Source organism: Rhinolophus ferrumequinum, chromosome 7, assembly GCF_004115265.2.
Source record: "Rhinolophus ferrumequinum isolate MPI-CBG mRhiFer1 chromosome 7, mRhiFer1_v1.p, whole genome shotgun sequence".
Lineage (NCBI taxonomy): Eukaryota > Metazoa > Chordata > Mammalia > Chiroptera > Rhinolophidae > Rhinolophus > Rhinolophus ferrumequinum.
This window is the reverse complement of record NC_046290.1, coordinates 76043511-76056719: the sequence shown is the minus strand read 5'-3', so window position 1 is coordinate 76056719 and position 13209 is coordinate 76043511. Positions and strand designations below refer to the sequence as shown.

Here is a 13209-nt window from a genome sequence, read left to right as displayed (position 1 = left end):
ACTCTATTTTAAAGGTTGGTTTAAGTTGGGTTTTCAAAAGCATCCTGATAGTTGATTTACAAAAAAAATTATATGCACGCATTCTTTCTTATATACATTGGTGACCTGCAAATATTTGTACTTGTGTCCTTCCCTCATATTTACCAACGAACATGGTGTAAACAGGGAGATATTAGTAGGACCGAATCGATTATTTTAGCATAAAAACTAGTACAAACATGATCCTAATTAAAAGCATATTTCAATTTTCAAGATGACATTTTTTTCACATGTCAACATTTCTGATATTGGGGTATCTCCATAACTTATGGTGTCTTTCAGTGGCATCGTAGATTCAATGAAATACAGTAATATGACTATGGTTGGATATATACCCCTCATAAATATTGCTTTATCCTATCTATAGCCTGGACTAAGTATACTAAGATATACACTACTGACATATACATTATACATATATGTAACAAAGTTTAATTTCATACGTTCCTAGAATTTTGTGTGGGGTTTAGTGGGGAATTAAATTAAGACTTAAGGGTGAAACCCAACTCTGCCAAGAGCTAAACCCTTTATCTCATTGTGTCTCAAAACCTTAATCTGTAAAATAATTAAGGTGACATTAGAATTCCTTCCAGATGTCACATTATAGATCCTAAGGAGTTGTATTACTTGCCACTGTTGTGTAATATCACCGACAACAACTACAATTATAGTATCAATAAAGCATGCTTTAAACCCAGATTAAATAAATTATTAGAGATTGTTCCTCATTGTGGGCAACTCAACCAAGGCTTCTAAAGGAACCGATTATGGCAACTCTTTTGTCAGTATCTCTTTATGTATCAACTCAAGTGGTACCACTGACAGCATTCAGTGTATTTATTCAGTACACCTAGAGTGTAAACTCGGGTCTGCAAGTTTTCACAAAGAAGGTCTGAAGTGCTTACTCTTGCCCTAATTGCTCATCCATGTTAATTTCCACAGAAAATAAGGGACTATCTCACAAACCTCTGTGATCCAAGTGCCAACCACAAAACCCAGTAATACACAGAGCAATGAGGAGCGTCAGGGGTAAAGTGCATATTTCAACATACAGCAATGGTTGTATGCTTCCTTCAATTCTATATTACCCCATCAACAAAAGTTGCTTTTGGTTAAGAAGGTGGATAGCTGGCAAAGTAAGTTGTCTAGAAGGGAATCAAGCTAGAGTCCAATTGAAGATGCTTAAAAAAAAAATGTGCATGTGGCATGCCAGAAATGAAGCTTGTACAAGTGATCTCACTCATTCATTCAACACGTATTTATTGACAGTGCATGTGGCATGCCAGAAATAAAGCTTGTACAAGTGATCTCACTCATTCATTCAACACGTATTTATTGACAGTCTACTGTCGATCAAGCACTGTGACAGGTGTTTGGGATACGACAAGAATAAGTCAATCCTGGCCTTGATTTTAGGAACTACAGCTTAGTAAAGGGGTGGCAATAACGCAGATTGGATTGGGATCCAACCCAGACTTCGGAATCACAGGGCTTCCTGGAGGAGGGACAGTAAAGTGGACACATGAGCAGCAAGTGGAACCTACCAAGATGAAAATGGGGCAACAGGTGGGAGGTAAGCTGAGAAAACAGAGCACAATGAGAGAGCACGAAGATTCAGAGGCTGCAAGTCAGCAAGTCACAGGCCACGCACCTGAGCACCTGTCCATGTCAGGTGACGTGATTGTCAGTAGAGATTTTGTAGTAACTCCCCAAACCCTTGTTTCGATGTGCTCATTGGCCTCCTTTTGTTCATTTTATATTTTTATTTTATAAGATTAATGCTTAAAATTAAAAAGATTCAGCTGGCCACCAAGTAATATTCCATAAAGAAATTTTATAAAAATACACAAAATCATGGAAAACAAAATTCACTCACAGTTCTACCACAGAGATAATCACTGTCAGTGTTTTTCACATACGTGAATCCAGTGCTGAGTCTGCATGCCCACTTAGTAAGATCATAAACTATACTTTGCCTTTTAAAATACGCTTTAAAAATATTTATTTTTGTCATGACTAGGTAACATGTGTACAGAAGAACACTACAAAATTCTAAATGTATTTACAAAAAGGAATACAGTAAAATGTCTCCATTCTAGTCCTGTCCACGAGCCACCCATGCAATGACTGTTTTCAGTTTTTCTTGGCAACTTCTTAATGTCAGAATCAGAAGGCTGGACAGGAGTTCAGAGGTCACTTATCCCAGATGTTTCTTGGCTAGATGTTACACTGGGTTGCTCTTTCCCTAGGATATCACTTTTACAAGAAGAGCAGTGTGTTGTTTTCAGAAGAAAGGGATGGGAAAGAAGCACGCTGGGCACGGAGATCTAGAGGCACCAGCTACAAGTCCCAAGTCGCTTATTTTGTAGCTGAGCATGCCAAGGCATGGAGAGATAGTGGGACTTCTTTAAAGTCACATGGCTAGTCTGACTTCAAATCAAAATAATTGCAGGATAACGGAAAGCTGATATCCCCATCCTTTGATAGGGAAACAGGTAAAATAGTCAATATGTTAGATTCTAAAAAAAGGAAGTCATTTTTAAATGAAGGTCAACTTCATTAACCAGAAATTAAACAGCATTCTTTTATTTAATATAAAAATCAATTTTCAGTTTTCATTAATTCATGCGCATTGTAAAAAAATGGAAACTTCCATTGAAAAACAAATAAAAATGGACCTTTTTATTTGCACTATTATGTAAGCTGATCTTTTTTACCTCACTGCTTACTTTGGATAACTTTCCATGTCAGTGCATATATATCCATCTCATCTTTTCTAACAGCTGCTGGGTCTTCTAGCATATGCATATACTAGAATTAATGTAACTATTCCCTACTATTGGACACTTGGATTGTTTAAAAAGCTTTAATACATAAACATGCAGCAGCAAATATATTTTTACATACATCTGTGTCTATTATTTGATAAGCATAAATCCCTAGATATTGAATTTCTGGGTCATAGTATATGCATATTTAAATTATTGTATTTATGACAGTTTGTACTCCAGAAAGTCTGAATCAATTTACATTTCTATTAACAATGTATCAAAGTCATTTCACCCACTCTGGTCAACCTGTGGAATCCCTCTCAGTCAAATAGGCATAAAATATTAATCTGCTGTTTATAAAACTCAGAAACTGTCTCTAAAGAAATAAGACTTTTCAACTTGCTCCCCTGCCCCCATTTTTTGCTAGTTTACATTTGACCAGAGAAGGGGATACCAGGGTATGTTAAATTCAAAGTTCTAAACCATTTACACCAAATACAAACCATGTCAATGCATTCACCAACAAGGATTACAAACTGTACAAAATAAAAATTATCAGTAAATTCCAAAGAACGTTTATATGGATATCACAAGAATGAAGAAATAGTTTAGGTTGCTGTCTGGGAGATGACTTCCCTTGAAATGTGGTAACACCCTTGAGGCATTTCAGCAAATGGGATCTGAGGCCTCAGTACTCAGGAGAGAGGACAGCTGGTTAATGACATATATATGAAGTGAGTCAGAAGGCAGGATGGTCTTAAAAACTGGATGTGCCTGGGCACATACTATATTAGAAAGAAAAATGAGTAAGGTATCTGAAGAGACTATGAAGGAGTGTGATGAAACTAAAACAGGGATCTTCCCTTCTGTAAAAACTACTTTCTGATGTAATCTACTTGGCAGGGTCTTCAATACGCTTCCTGGACAGGCATTAATGAGGTAACGATGGATGAGGTAGAGTAACAGGGAGGCTACTAGTAAAGAACGCACCTCCACCTTTAAAAAAATTATTCATAGATAATTGGGGACAACTTTTATTATTTTTTGGAAAGATAATCCCTAGAGCAGTACTTCTCAAACTGTGGTTCCAAACCAGCAACATAAACATCACCTGGAACTTATCAGAAATGCAAATTCTCAGGCTGGGGTGGGGTCAGCAATCTGTGTATTAACAAGTCTTCCAGGTGATTCTACTGCATTGCTCTTTGGTTTTTAAGTAATTAAATTATTTACTTATGTTACTGTCAATGTTTTTAAGGTGTTTTTTTCCTGTTTCAAATTACAATTAACTTTTTGAAGTTTAAAAAATGCCGACGTATAAAACATGACAGAAGACATGGATGATTTGAAGACATCTTCCTAAAAAGAATATGGTGTTTTAAAAAGAATTCTGTGTCTGGCATTTTGAAGTGCATGTTTCAGCAAAGGGTGGGGCCTGTTTTATGGGAGGTCAAATGGCTTCTTCCAGGATGAGGATTCCTATAGTCTTTCACAGATGGTCTACATATTTCCATGAAATTATACCTACTCCAAATTTGTTTGTCATTTGACTCATCTACATAGGCTTATTATGACAAAATGTCAAGTTTACTAAAGAAAATATTTTTGTAAAGGATCTCTGAAAAGAGATCAAAGGCTTTCCCACAGGCTTTAAATAGACTATATTATGTTGTGCACAGCTTTCCTGGGGAGGAAGCTGATGAGTTTGAATAGTATCTTGTTAATTTTTTTCTCTGGATAAGCAGAGAAAATTTCCCTCCCAAATCCTGTTTAAGGTATATGTTCAACTTTTTAAGAAACCGACAAAGTGTCATCCAAAGTGGTCGTACATTTTACATTCCCAGCAGCGGTGTATGAGAATTCAAACTGGCCCTCATCCTCACCTCACTTGGTATGGTGGTGCAAGAGCTTGGTACGGTAGCCATTCTCCTAGGTCTGCAGTGGTATCTTATGGTGATTTTAACATGCATTTCCCTAATGACTAGTGATTGAGCATCTTTCCATTGCTTATTTTCCGTTTGTATATCTTCTGATCCAATTATTCCACTCTTTTATTTCAAAAGGAATAAAAGCACACACACCCACAAGGAAATAGATCTGTGATAGAAAGAGAACTGACTCTGGGTGGGGAACACACAATGTGAGATATAGATAATGTATTACAGAATTGTACACCTGAAATCTATGTAACTGTACTAATAACTGTCGCCCCAATAAACTTTAAAGAAAAAGAAATAGATCCTTGCTATGGACTGAATTGTGTGCCCTCCAAATTTATATTTTGAAGCTATAACCCCCAATGTGACTGTATTTTCAGACAGGGCCTATACAGCGGTAATTAAGGTTAAATGAAGTGGTAAGGGTGGGGCCTTGATACAAAAGGTTTAGTGTCCTATGTGAAGAGACACCCCAGAGCGCATGCTCTCCCCCACACCTCCGCACACAGTGGGATGGCAGCTGCTGTAAGCCAGGAAGAGAGGTCACACCAGAAAGTGACTATGCTGGCTCCCTGATCTTGAACTTCCAGCATCCAGAACGCTGGGAAAATAAGTGTCTGTTGTTTAAGCCACCTAATCTATGGTGTCTTGTTAAGGTAGCCCGAGCTTACCTCCTCAGAGCAGGATTTGTAGTATTTGTATTATTTGTAACAGTAAAAAATTGGAAACTACACCAATGAATGCATAATAAATTGCGGCATGTACATTGAAAGGAATACTACTGAGCAATATAAGTGAACTATTGATTTAAAAAAACAAACCTATGGAATCTTCCCATTATACCTAGGAAACTCCAATTTTGTGCTAAATGGATTCTTTTCTTTTCTTCAGTCCCTAATAAAGAAATATCTCACTTAGAAAAAGCTGTCATATGTACAGGACTTCATGGCTTTGTACTTTCCCTTGTGAAGAGCCTGGAACAGAATCGCTACTATACCCTAAACCTGCAGCCTTTCCATCACCATTAGAAGTAAAACAAAACAAACAGACAAAATAAAAATAACCCACAAAAATCAAAGGACATAAAACAGATGGCAGCAAAACTCAAAACTGGGAAACAAATTATTACACTTGAACCGTATCTTTTGTTTTTCCAAGCTTAGGGGGCTCTACTGAATATTATAGTAAAGAATGAAAATCTCTTATTAAATTTTTCAATACTATTTGGTAATTTGTGTCGGGAGTATTATATCACAGAAAAAAAAATCCACCAGTAAAGATGCTAAACCCAGAATAATGTGTCGGCTTGCATCAAGGCAAAACTTGGACAATACAACACCAAGTTGGGCATAGAATTTGATCAGAAATTCAGAATCTGCTTCCATTTCACAGAAAGCTTGGAAAAGAAAATCGGTTTAATTCATGGTTTTAGATAAAGTTCATACCAAAGATGGCAGGTTCATATCGCACTTTTGGAGGTTGCTTATTTATGTTTAGATGGGGCTGCTACAGCACGGAAAAAAGCTTCCTAAGGAAAGCTCTCTGTGACAAATTACTATGGAAGGAAACTCACTTCAAAGTTGAAAATTGTTCATTTCCATTCTGTGCTACGGGTGCCAGCTTTTTTTTTTTTTTTTAATGGCACTAACGTCCTAGATTTTAAGCAAAAAATTTTGAGTTTTGGCTATTTAGCTTATAAGTGGTAGAGGACAGAACTCAAAACTACGTCCGATGCCAAAGCTCTTGCTCTTTCTAATACTCAATATAGAGTAAGTTTTCTGGGAGGCCTACCCTCAACCCTGCTCCGCGTCCTCCCCTGTATCTCTAACTACGATTCGCATCAACTCGCTGCCGGTTCACAGCTGGAGAGCAGATTGCACCTGCTCCGATGGCTGGCGCGGCCCTGCCTCATCCGCAGCTGTCTCCACTGTCTGCACGGACACGAGAACCCACCAGGGGTCACTGCATCCTCAGAGCTATTGTGTCCGCCAGTTCTGGACACTGCCGGCCGCACGGTGGGTGTGGGACTGGGAGTGCTGAACGCCGGGGTCCAAGCAGGAATGCGTCCTGCCCTCCCCGAGCCAGGCTCCAGGTCTCCCCGGGAAACGAACACAGCGAACGGGGTCAGAGCTCCTCGCGGCCCAGCAGCTCGGGCGCCGAGCGCAGTTTCTCCCGCGGACCTGTCGGCACTTCGCCATTAGACCACCTCCGCTCCGCCCTCCGCCCCCAGCCGAGACCCCGCCCAGAAGGGGCGCCCCCTTCCCGGCCTCCGGGCCCCCGCTTCGCTGCAGGGCTTTTTGCAGACGCCGGGCCCGGCCCAGCTGCACCTGGGCTGCTCCCGCCCCGGGCGCCAGCCCTCGCGCAGCGTAGACAACTTTCCCCGGAGCCGCCGCGGCCTGGCGCTCCCAGGGCACACCCCTACCCGTCCGCCCGCCCGCCGCTTTCCTACCCGGGCGCTCGCTTCTCTGCCCGCCGGCAAGTCTTTTGACTCCCCGTTTCTCTGAACCTCCGGGAGAATCAGCACTCTGCCGCAGCGGCAGGGCATTCTCGGAGAAAGCGCTTGAACTTGGCCCCCACGGTCCCCCGCGATGAGCTCGGGGTTCCCCAGACTGGAGCCGCGCTCCGCGACGAGCTGACCTCTACTCACCGATTTCGATAGGAGCCCGCTCGCTGCCCTTTCCGACCGTCTCCGGGCTTCTGGGTGCCCGCGGACTGGGGAAGGGACGGCCCTCGCAGAGAGACTGCCCCTGCAGTGTTGCTGGGACGTCGTGGGTACCCAGGACACAAAGGAAGAGCCGAGCGCTCCCCATTCGGCGGACCGGACAGGGGGCTGCGGGCTGGGATCGGAGCTGGTCGCGCGCGCCCGCTGTGGACTCCGCAGGCGGAGGAGGAGGCCGGTGCGTCGAGGCCGCGCTCCCGGCGATCGCGAGCCGAGGGGGCTGAACAGCGTCTAGGAGCTTCCAAGTGCCGGGAGGGCCTCGAGCTCTCGTCTCTCCAGTTCCGTGCCTCTTGTCCCCATTGCCAGGAGACTTTTGTCGTCCCCAGGGCTGCGGAAGGGGCCGCGCCGCCCCCGCCTTCGGAGGAACCCGAGTCGCACGCAGGATGCGCGGCGCTTCCTCGGCGGCTCCGGGGCGCTGACACTCCGGGCTTCTCCGCTGTCCTTGCCTCCTGTTCGCCGACCCCTCCGGGAGCTCTTCCTGTCGCCTTCGCCACAGCGTGGACAATAAATTAATGCCTCGCGCTTGAAGCGGCGGCGGCTCAGCGCCGGGATCGCAGCTTTCTAGCCTTGGCTGGAGCCGGCCACAGCCGACATGGGCTGTTTCTGCGCTGTTCCGGAAGAATTTTACTGCGAAGTTTTGCTCCTGGATGAATCCAAGTTAACCCTCACCACCCAGCAGCAGGGCATTAAGGTAGGCGCGGGCCGGGGGCGTGTTCGGGAGGTTGGCAGCCGAGCGGGCTCGGGGGTCCCCGGCTTTGTGTGAAGGCTGTCACGGGTCAGGGCGGCGACCGCGTCTCTGCGCCGTGGGAAGGAGCCGCCGCTGCCCCCGGCGCTCAGGTAGAGGGTGAACGTGTCCGGGTGGGTTAAGTTTGAGTCCCTTCATCAGGGAAAGTAAGTTTGACGTTTCAAAGTGTAACCTACGCACCAACTCGCAGCTGCAGTCCGCGGTCCTGCAGTTGAGACCAAAACTCTTCCCGGCATTGGTTTCCTCCCAAAGCGTCTAAGGCCCTCTCCAGTTCCCAGAGAGGCGCAGAATTGAATATACGGGCTGCATACAGTGTCGAAGGCACGATTTCCCTTGGCTTCGTTTAGGCTTTTTCATGATAGTGACATTGGGGAAGGGAAGGATTTCACTCGTTGAAACACATTTATTAGGTGGCTGTGATTGTGTTGCCTGGGCTTGTAGCTGGGTATTGTTAACGTTTGGACGGAAAATAATTTCCCTTTCCTCAAGCAAACTGGCTCCCCACATTTAATTCAACATCTCTCAAAGCGACTCGGTAATAACTTCGCTCTTGTTTTTAGGTAATAAAAATATAATTACAACGATTAACCCTGACAACCCAAACAGAAAGGTTATGAGAGATTGCAGAGACTCACTTCTTTAATTGTGCTGAGTTCTCAACGTTAGAGTTGACAACCTGACCGGAGGCGTATGAGCGCTTGTTTTGCTCCTCCAACTATGTGACTACCTAGAGGTGATCGGAATCGCGAGCGTTTTGTTTCCTTTTTCTCCTTCAGTTTTACGACGCAGGCATTTTAGATAACTCAGCAGCTGAATCTGGTGAAGGGAAACCGCTGCCCCGCCCCCCGCCCCGGGTAGAGCTGGTCCACTGAGAAATCAAGTTGTTGAGGCTGACAAGTGTTCTCTCCTAGCTTTGTCATCTCAGAAGTTAATCCTAATGGTGTAGGCCCTGGGCATTGCCTTGTGTGAATCAGTTTTTACATAGATTTATGGACAGGAGAGTAACTGTTCTTGGCCAAAAGCTTCAGCTTTGCTGTTACTGTTCTTGGTGTACAAGATTCTCCTTTCACAGGTGTCATTCTCTTGCAGGAAAAGGGGGCCAAAAATGGTCAGTGAAAGCCGTAAGATAAAGTTCACCCTTTCTTTTATGAAATTGTTTTGAATATTGTGTCCCCAGTAGTTACAATAAGCAAGTCAATCAGATTCTCATTTGGTGTTTCCTTTCAAGGCCAATAAAAGTCTCTTTTGCAGGAAGGCGTTCACTTTATGTTTTCAAATTTTATGTTCCAAAAGATCCCCTCTCCCTCCCAAATTAATCCAGGAAAACAATTTCCCTTATAAAATCATGTAACATTCTTTGGTATACTGTGCGAATAAAATGGCAAAAATCACAAAAACATCCTAAGTTTTTTATAATACAGAGATTCTCTTTGGCTTGGGGATAGAAACAATGAGAAAAAGATAACTGATGATTTGGTACTAAAACAACAAAGAAGTCCGAAGTGCCAAGTCTAAAGTCACCTGGAGTGTGCCCTTCCTATTTAATCTTGGAAGCCCTACCTGTCAGCTGTGGAGCTTGTACATTACTCTGTCAAGAGAGCAGCCAAGATTTGGGATCAAATGCAATAATTTTGTCAAAGAAGCATGAATCAAAAATCCTGGTCTGTAATTACTTTTTATAACCTGATGGTGCTTACCTTGTTTTACAAATAGGTTGAAAATTGGGGAGTGATTCCAAGGCAGTAGCAACTTTATAATGCTGTTGTTTTGGATCGATGCCATTTAACTAAACAGTAATTTAAGCAGGCTTTTGTTGCAAGTAATCATTTCGCAACAGGCTTTGCCTCTTTCAGTGTCACAAAAGCATGCCACAATTATTTTGATGGCCATATGTGTAACACAGATGTCTGCTGAAGTTAACCACATTATCTGTAACTACCATGCTACCATAAAATGCATGTGTTAAGCACATATCTACTTGTGGTATGTACTAAATTAAACACATATGTATATTTGTAAATGCAATAACATATGAACAGCATCTCAAATGTAGAAGGTATTCGAATGTTGAATGAGTATATATATATATATATATAATATTATTCTGTACATATTTGACATTTTCTTTAACTCCTACTTTAGTTTGTAAATGAAATAATAAACAATCACTTCAAAGTTACTAATAGTAGAAAAGTAGTTACTATTATGGTGTTTTCCTCCTGCTATAGTACACTCGATAATTTTGATTATCTCTAATAAGTCAAAGTTAAACATACAGCATCAATTAGCCCTTTTCCCTGAAATTAAAATAGAAAAAATATTTTCATTTTCAGAAGTATTTCCTTATTATCAATTTGAGATGACCCTGCCTTGCAGTCTATCTCAAATGAAATGAAGACAGCTAATTTTGCATTAAAATTATTCACATATTTCATCACTTAATGGAAAGAATTTGACTGATTCCTGATAATTAAGAATTTGCTTTTATTACTGTCATAAGAATTCCTTGTGAGTTAAAAAAATAAATAATTGTAGAAAATTTAAGTAGGAGCATGAGAGAAGGTTGGTAAAACATTGTTGTTATTTTTGTTTCTGTATGCCAATCTGAAAAACACTCTGGATTTAAGTGGCAAATTATAAATTGAAAGGTTAGTTATGAAGTGATTTTCTACAACTTAGATCAGAGTTTTTAATTGACTTTAGAAAAAAATCAGTGTTTGTTCCCATGGAAAGCAGTTCAGCCTGAAGACAGTAGTGACACATTTATGGTAAGATGAGTAACATTTAAACTGAAAACAAATTTTTGTTTAAAAAATAATCAGATAAATAAGACACAGTATCTTTGTATTCAATGTTATGTAGCAATTTGTATTCTTAACTTGCTTTGTAAGTAACCTCACCTTGACAAACAGGAAGTCTTTTTCATGCAGTTTGTAGTTTGAGCCCTATCCAAGATTTAAAAACCCAGGTTTATATAAACTGTAAGCTATTGGTGGTGTGTTGAGCCCCACAATAGCTTTAGCAGTTTGCTCTCTGCTGCTATCTCTGTTGTTTATTCAAGTTAAGAATTTCTGCTGTGGTTAATCTCTTGGTTTTTTGAGTAATGTTTGTTCAGGGAAACTTTTATTATGTCCTTTGTAGTTCTTTGTCTTGGTGGAGGTAAAGTAATCTTATTTTTGTTCTCTTTAGACAGCAAAACTTCAATTTGGCTCAAACTACCTTTTATAGGTTGTTATTTGAATAGCAAAGATTTTCAGGGGGAAAAATCTGTAAGGTTTGATTATAAATTTAGTTTTGAAAATTGCTGCTGCAAATGTGAACTAGCTTAATATTTTCATTTCAGCTAGATTTTAGTCCTCTGAGTGGTAAAGTAGGTGCTCATTTTCCCCTCAATGTATTTGACTAAATTAATGAAACCAATATGATAGCAAGATGGAAATTCCATTAACTTTTTTTAACGGCTTTATTGAGATATACCATACAATTCACACAGTTAAAGCCTATACAGTTCATTCATTAACTTTTAAATGAAGTTACTTCCTAATCATCCTGAGGTTCCTGAGGGAGTATTGTGAGTCAGTTTTGATCAGAAACTTCTTAATAAACTAGAAAAACAATTGGAAGGTGGGGACTTAAATTATATTCCTTTCACTTACCAAGAATTGTAATTTTCATCCCATTTAGACTGGTAAAGAAAAATCTAAGAAGATTGGGCAAAAATGAAAAGTGATAGTTCTTTACAAATCACGTTAAGTATTTATGTGACTACCTGTAGTTTTGATATCAACTGCATAAGGTACAAGAGTTGGAGACCTTAGAAACAAGCAAGTAATCAATCATATACCAACATTTTTGTTAATGTAAAATTGTTTGGGATCTTGATTGGTCAAGATGTGACTGAGATAGAAGTACCCCTGCTCCACATTTCGTCTATGTTTCTGAGATTCAAATTTGATATTCATGTGGCTGTTTAAGATGAACTACCCTGTTTCCCCGAAAATAAGGCCTAGCTGGACCATCAGCTCTAATGCGTCTTTTGGAGCAAAAATTAATATAAGACCGGGTCTTATTTTAATATACTATAAGACTGGGTTAATGCAATATAATATAATATAATATAATAGTGGGTCTTATTTTAATACAATATAAGACCGGGTCGTATGGAAAGCAGCTCATGGAAAGTAGCTTCTGGACTTTGGTCCCTGCAATTTAGATTTAATTTTATCACCAACTGTTTTAGTCCGAATGTTTGTGTCCCCCGGATTTGTATGTTGGAAACTTAACCTCCCAATAGGAGGTGGGGACAGTGGTTTGTTATTTTTATTGAGACACTTATAAACAAGATTAGAAGCTTATTTTTCTTGGATGGTTTGTGTCAGGTTGTCTCTGAGTGGGGCCAAGACAGTTGTTTGTCATGGAGGCTGTCCTATCCATTGCGGGATCCCGAGTGGTATTCCTAGCCTTTAACCATGAAATGCTTATGCGCCTCTTGTCCAGTCATCACAACCAAAAATATCCCCAGATGTTGCCGATATCCCCAGATGTTGGCAAATATCCCCAGTGGGCGAAATCACCTTCGGCTGAGAACCACTGCCCTGGAGAATAACAGGTGCCTTTATTTTTGTGGGTTTGGTGCTCAGCCTTCTGCACTGGATGCAGGCTAACATTTGGTTGCCTCTTTTTTTTCTCTCTCTCTTTTGTGGGCGTAGTCACATACCTATATGTCAGTGGAAACAATACGATGTCTATGTCTTTAACTTGCTTAATATTCTTATACTAGGAGCAAGATAATGAAGTGACGAAAAGCATGGGCTCTGGAGTTAGATCACCTGGGTTTACATTTTGATTGCTGAGGTGCCGTGGGGCCTTCAGAAAGATGCTTCACTTTCTGGAGTCTCAATTTCCCCATCTGTACAAATGGGGGAATTTTGTCCACAGTAACTTGCATGTGTAAGCACCCAGAAACTGTTCATTTCATTCTTTCCCCTCCTTTCTTCA

General features: G+C 41.2%; 1 protein-coding gene across 1 annotated transcript in view; it reads left to right on the top strand.

Annotated features, from left to right (window-relative positions):
- Positions 1 to 7854: 7854 nt before the first annotated feature.
- EPB41L4A (erythrocyte membrane protein band 4.1 like 4A) overlaps positions 7855 to 13209 on the top strand; it is a 225689-nt gene continuing 220334 nt past the window's right edge. Inside the window, exon 1 of the mRNA XM_033111228.1 lies at positions 7855 to 8157. Coding sequence (XP_032967119.1) covers positions 8059 to 8157 — 99 coding nt within the window. The 5' untranslated portion in view covers positions 7855 to 8058. The remainder of the gene's footprint in view (positions 8158 to 13209) is intronic.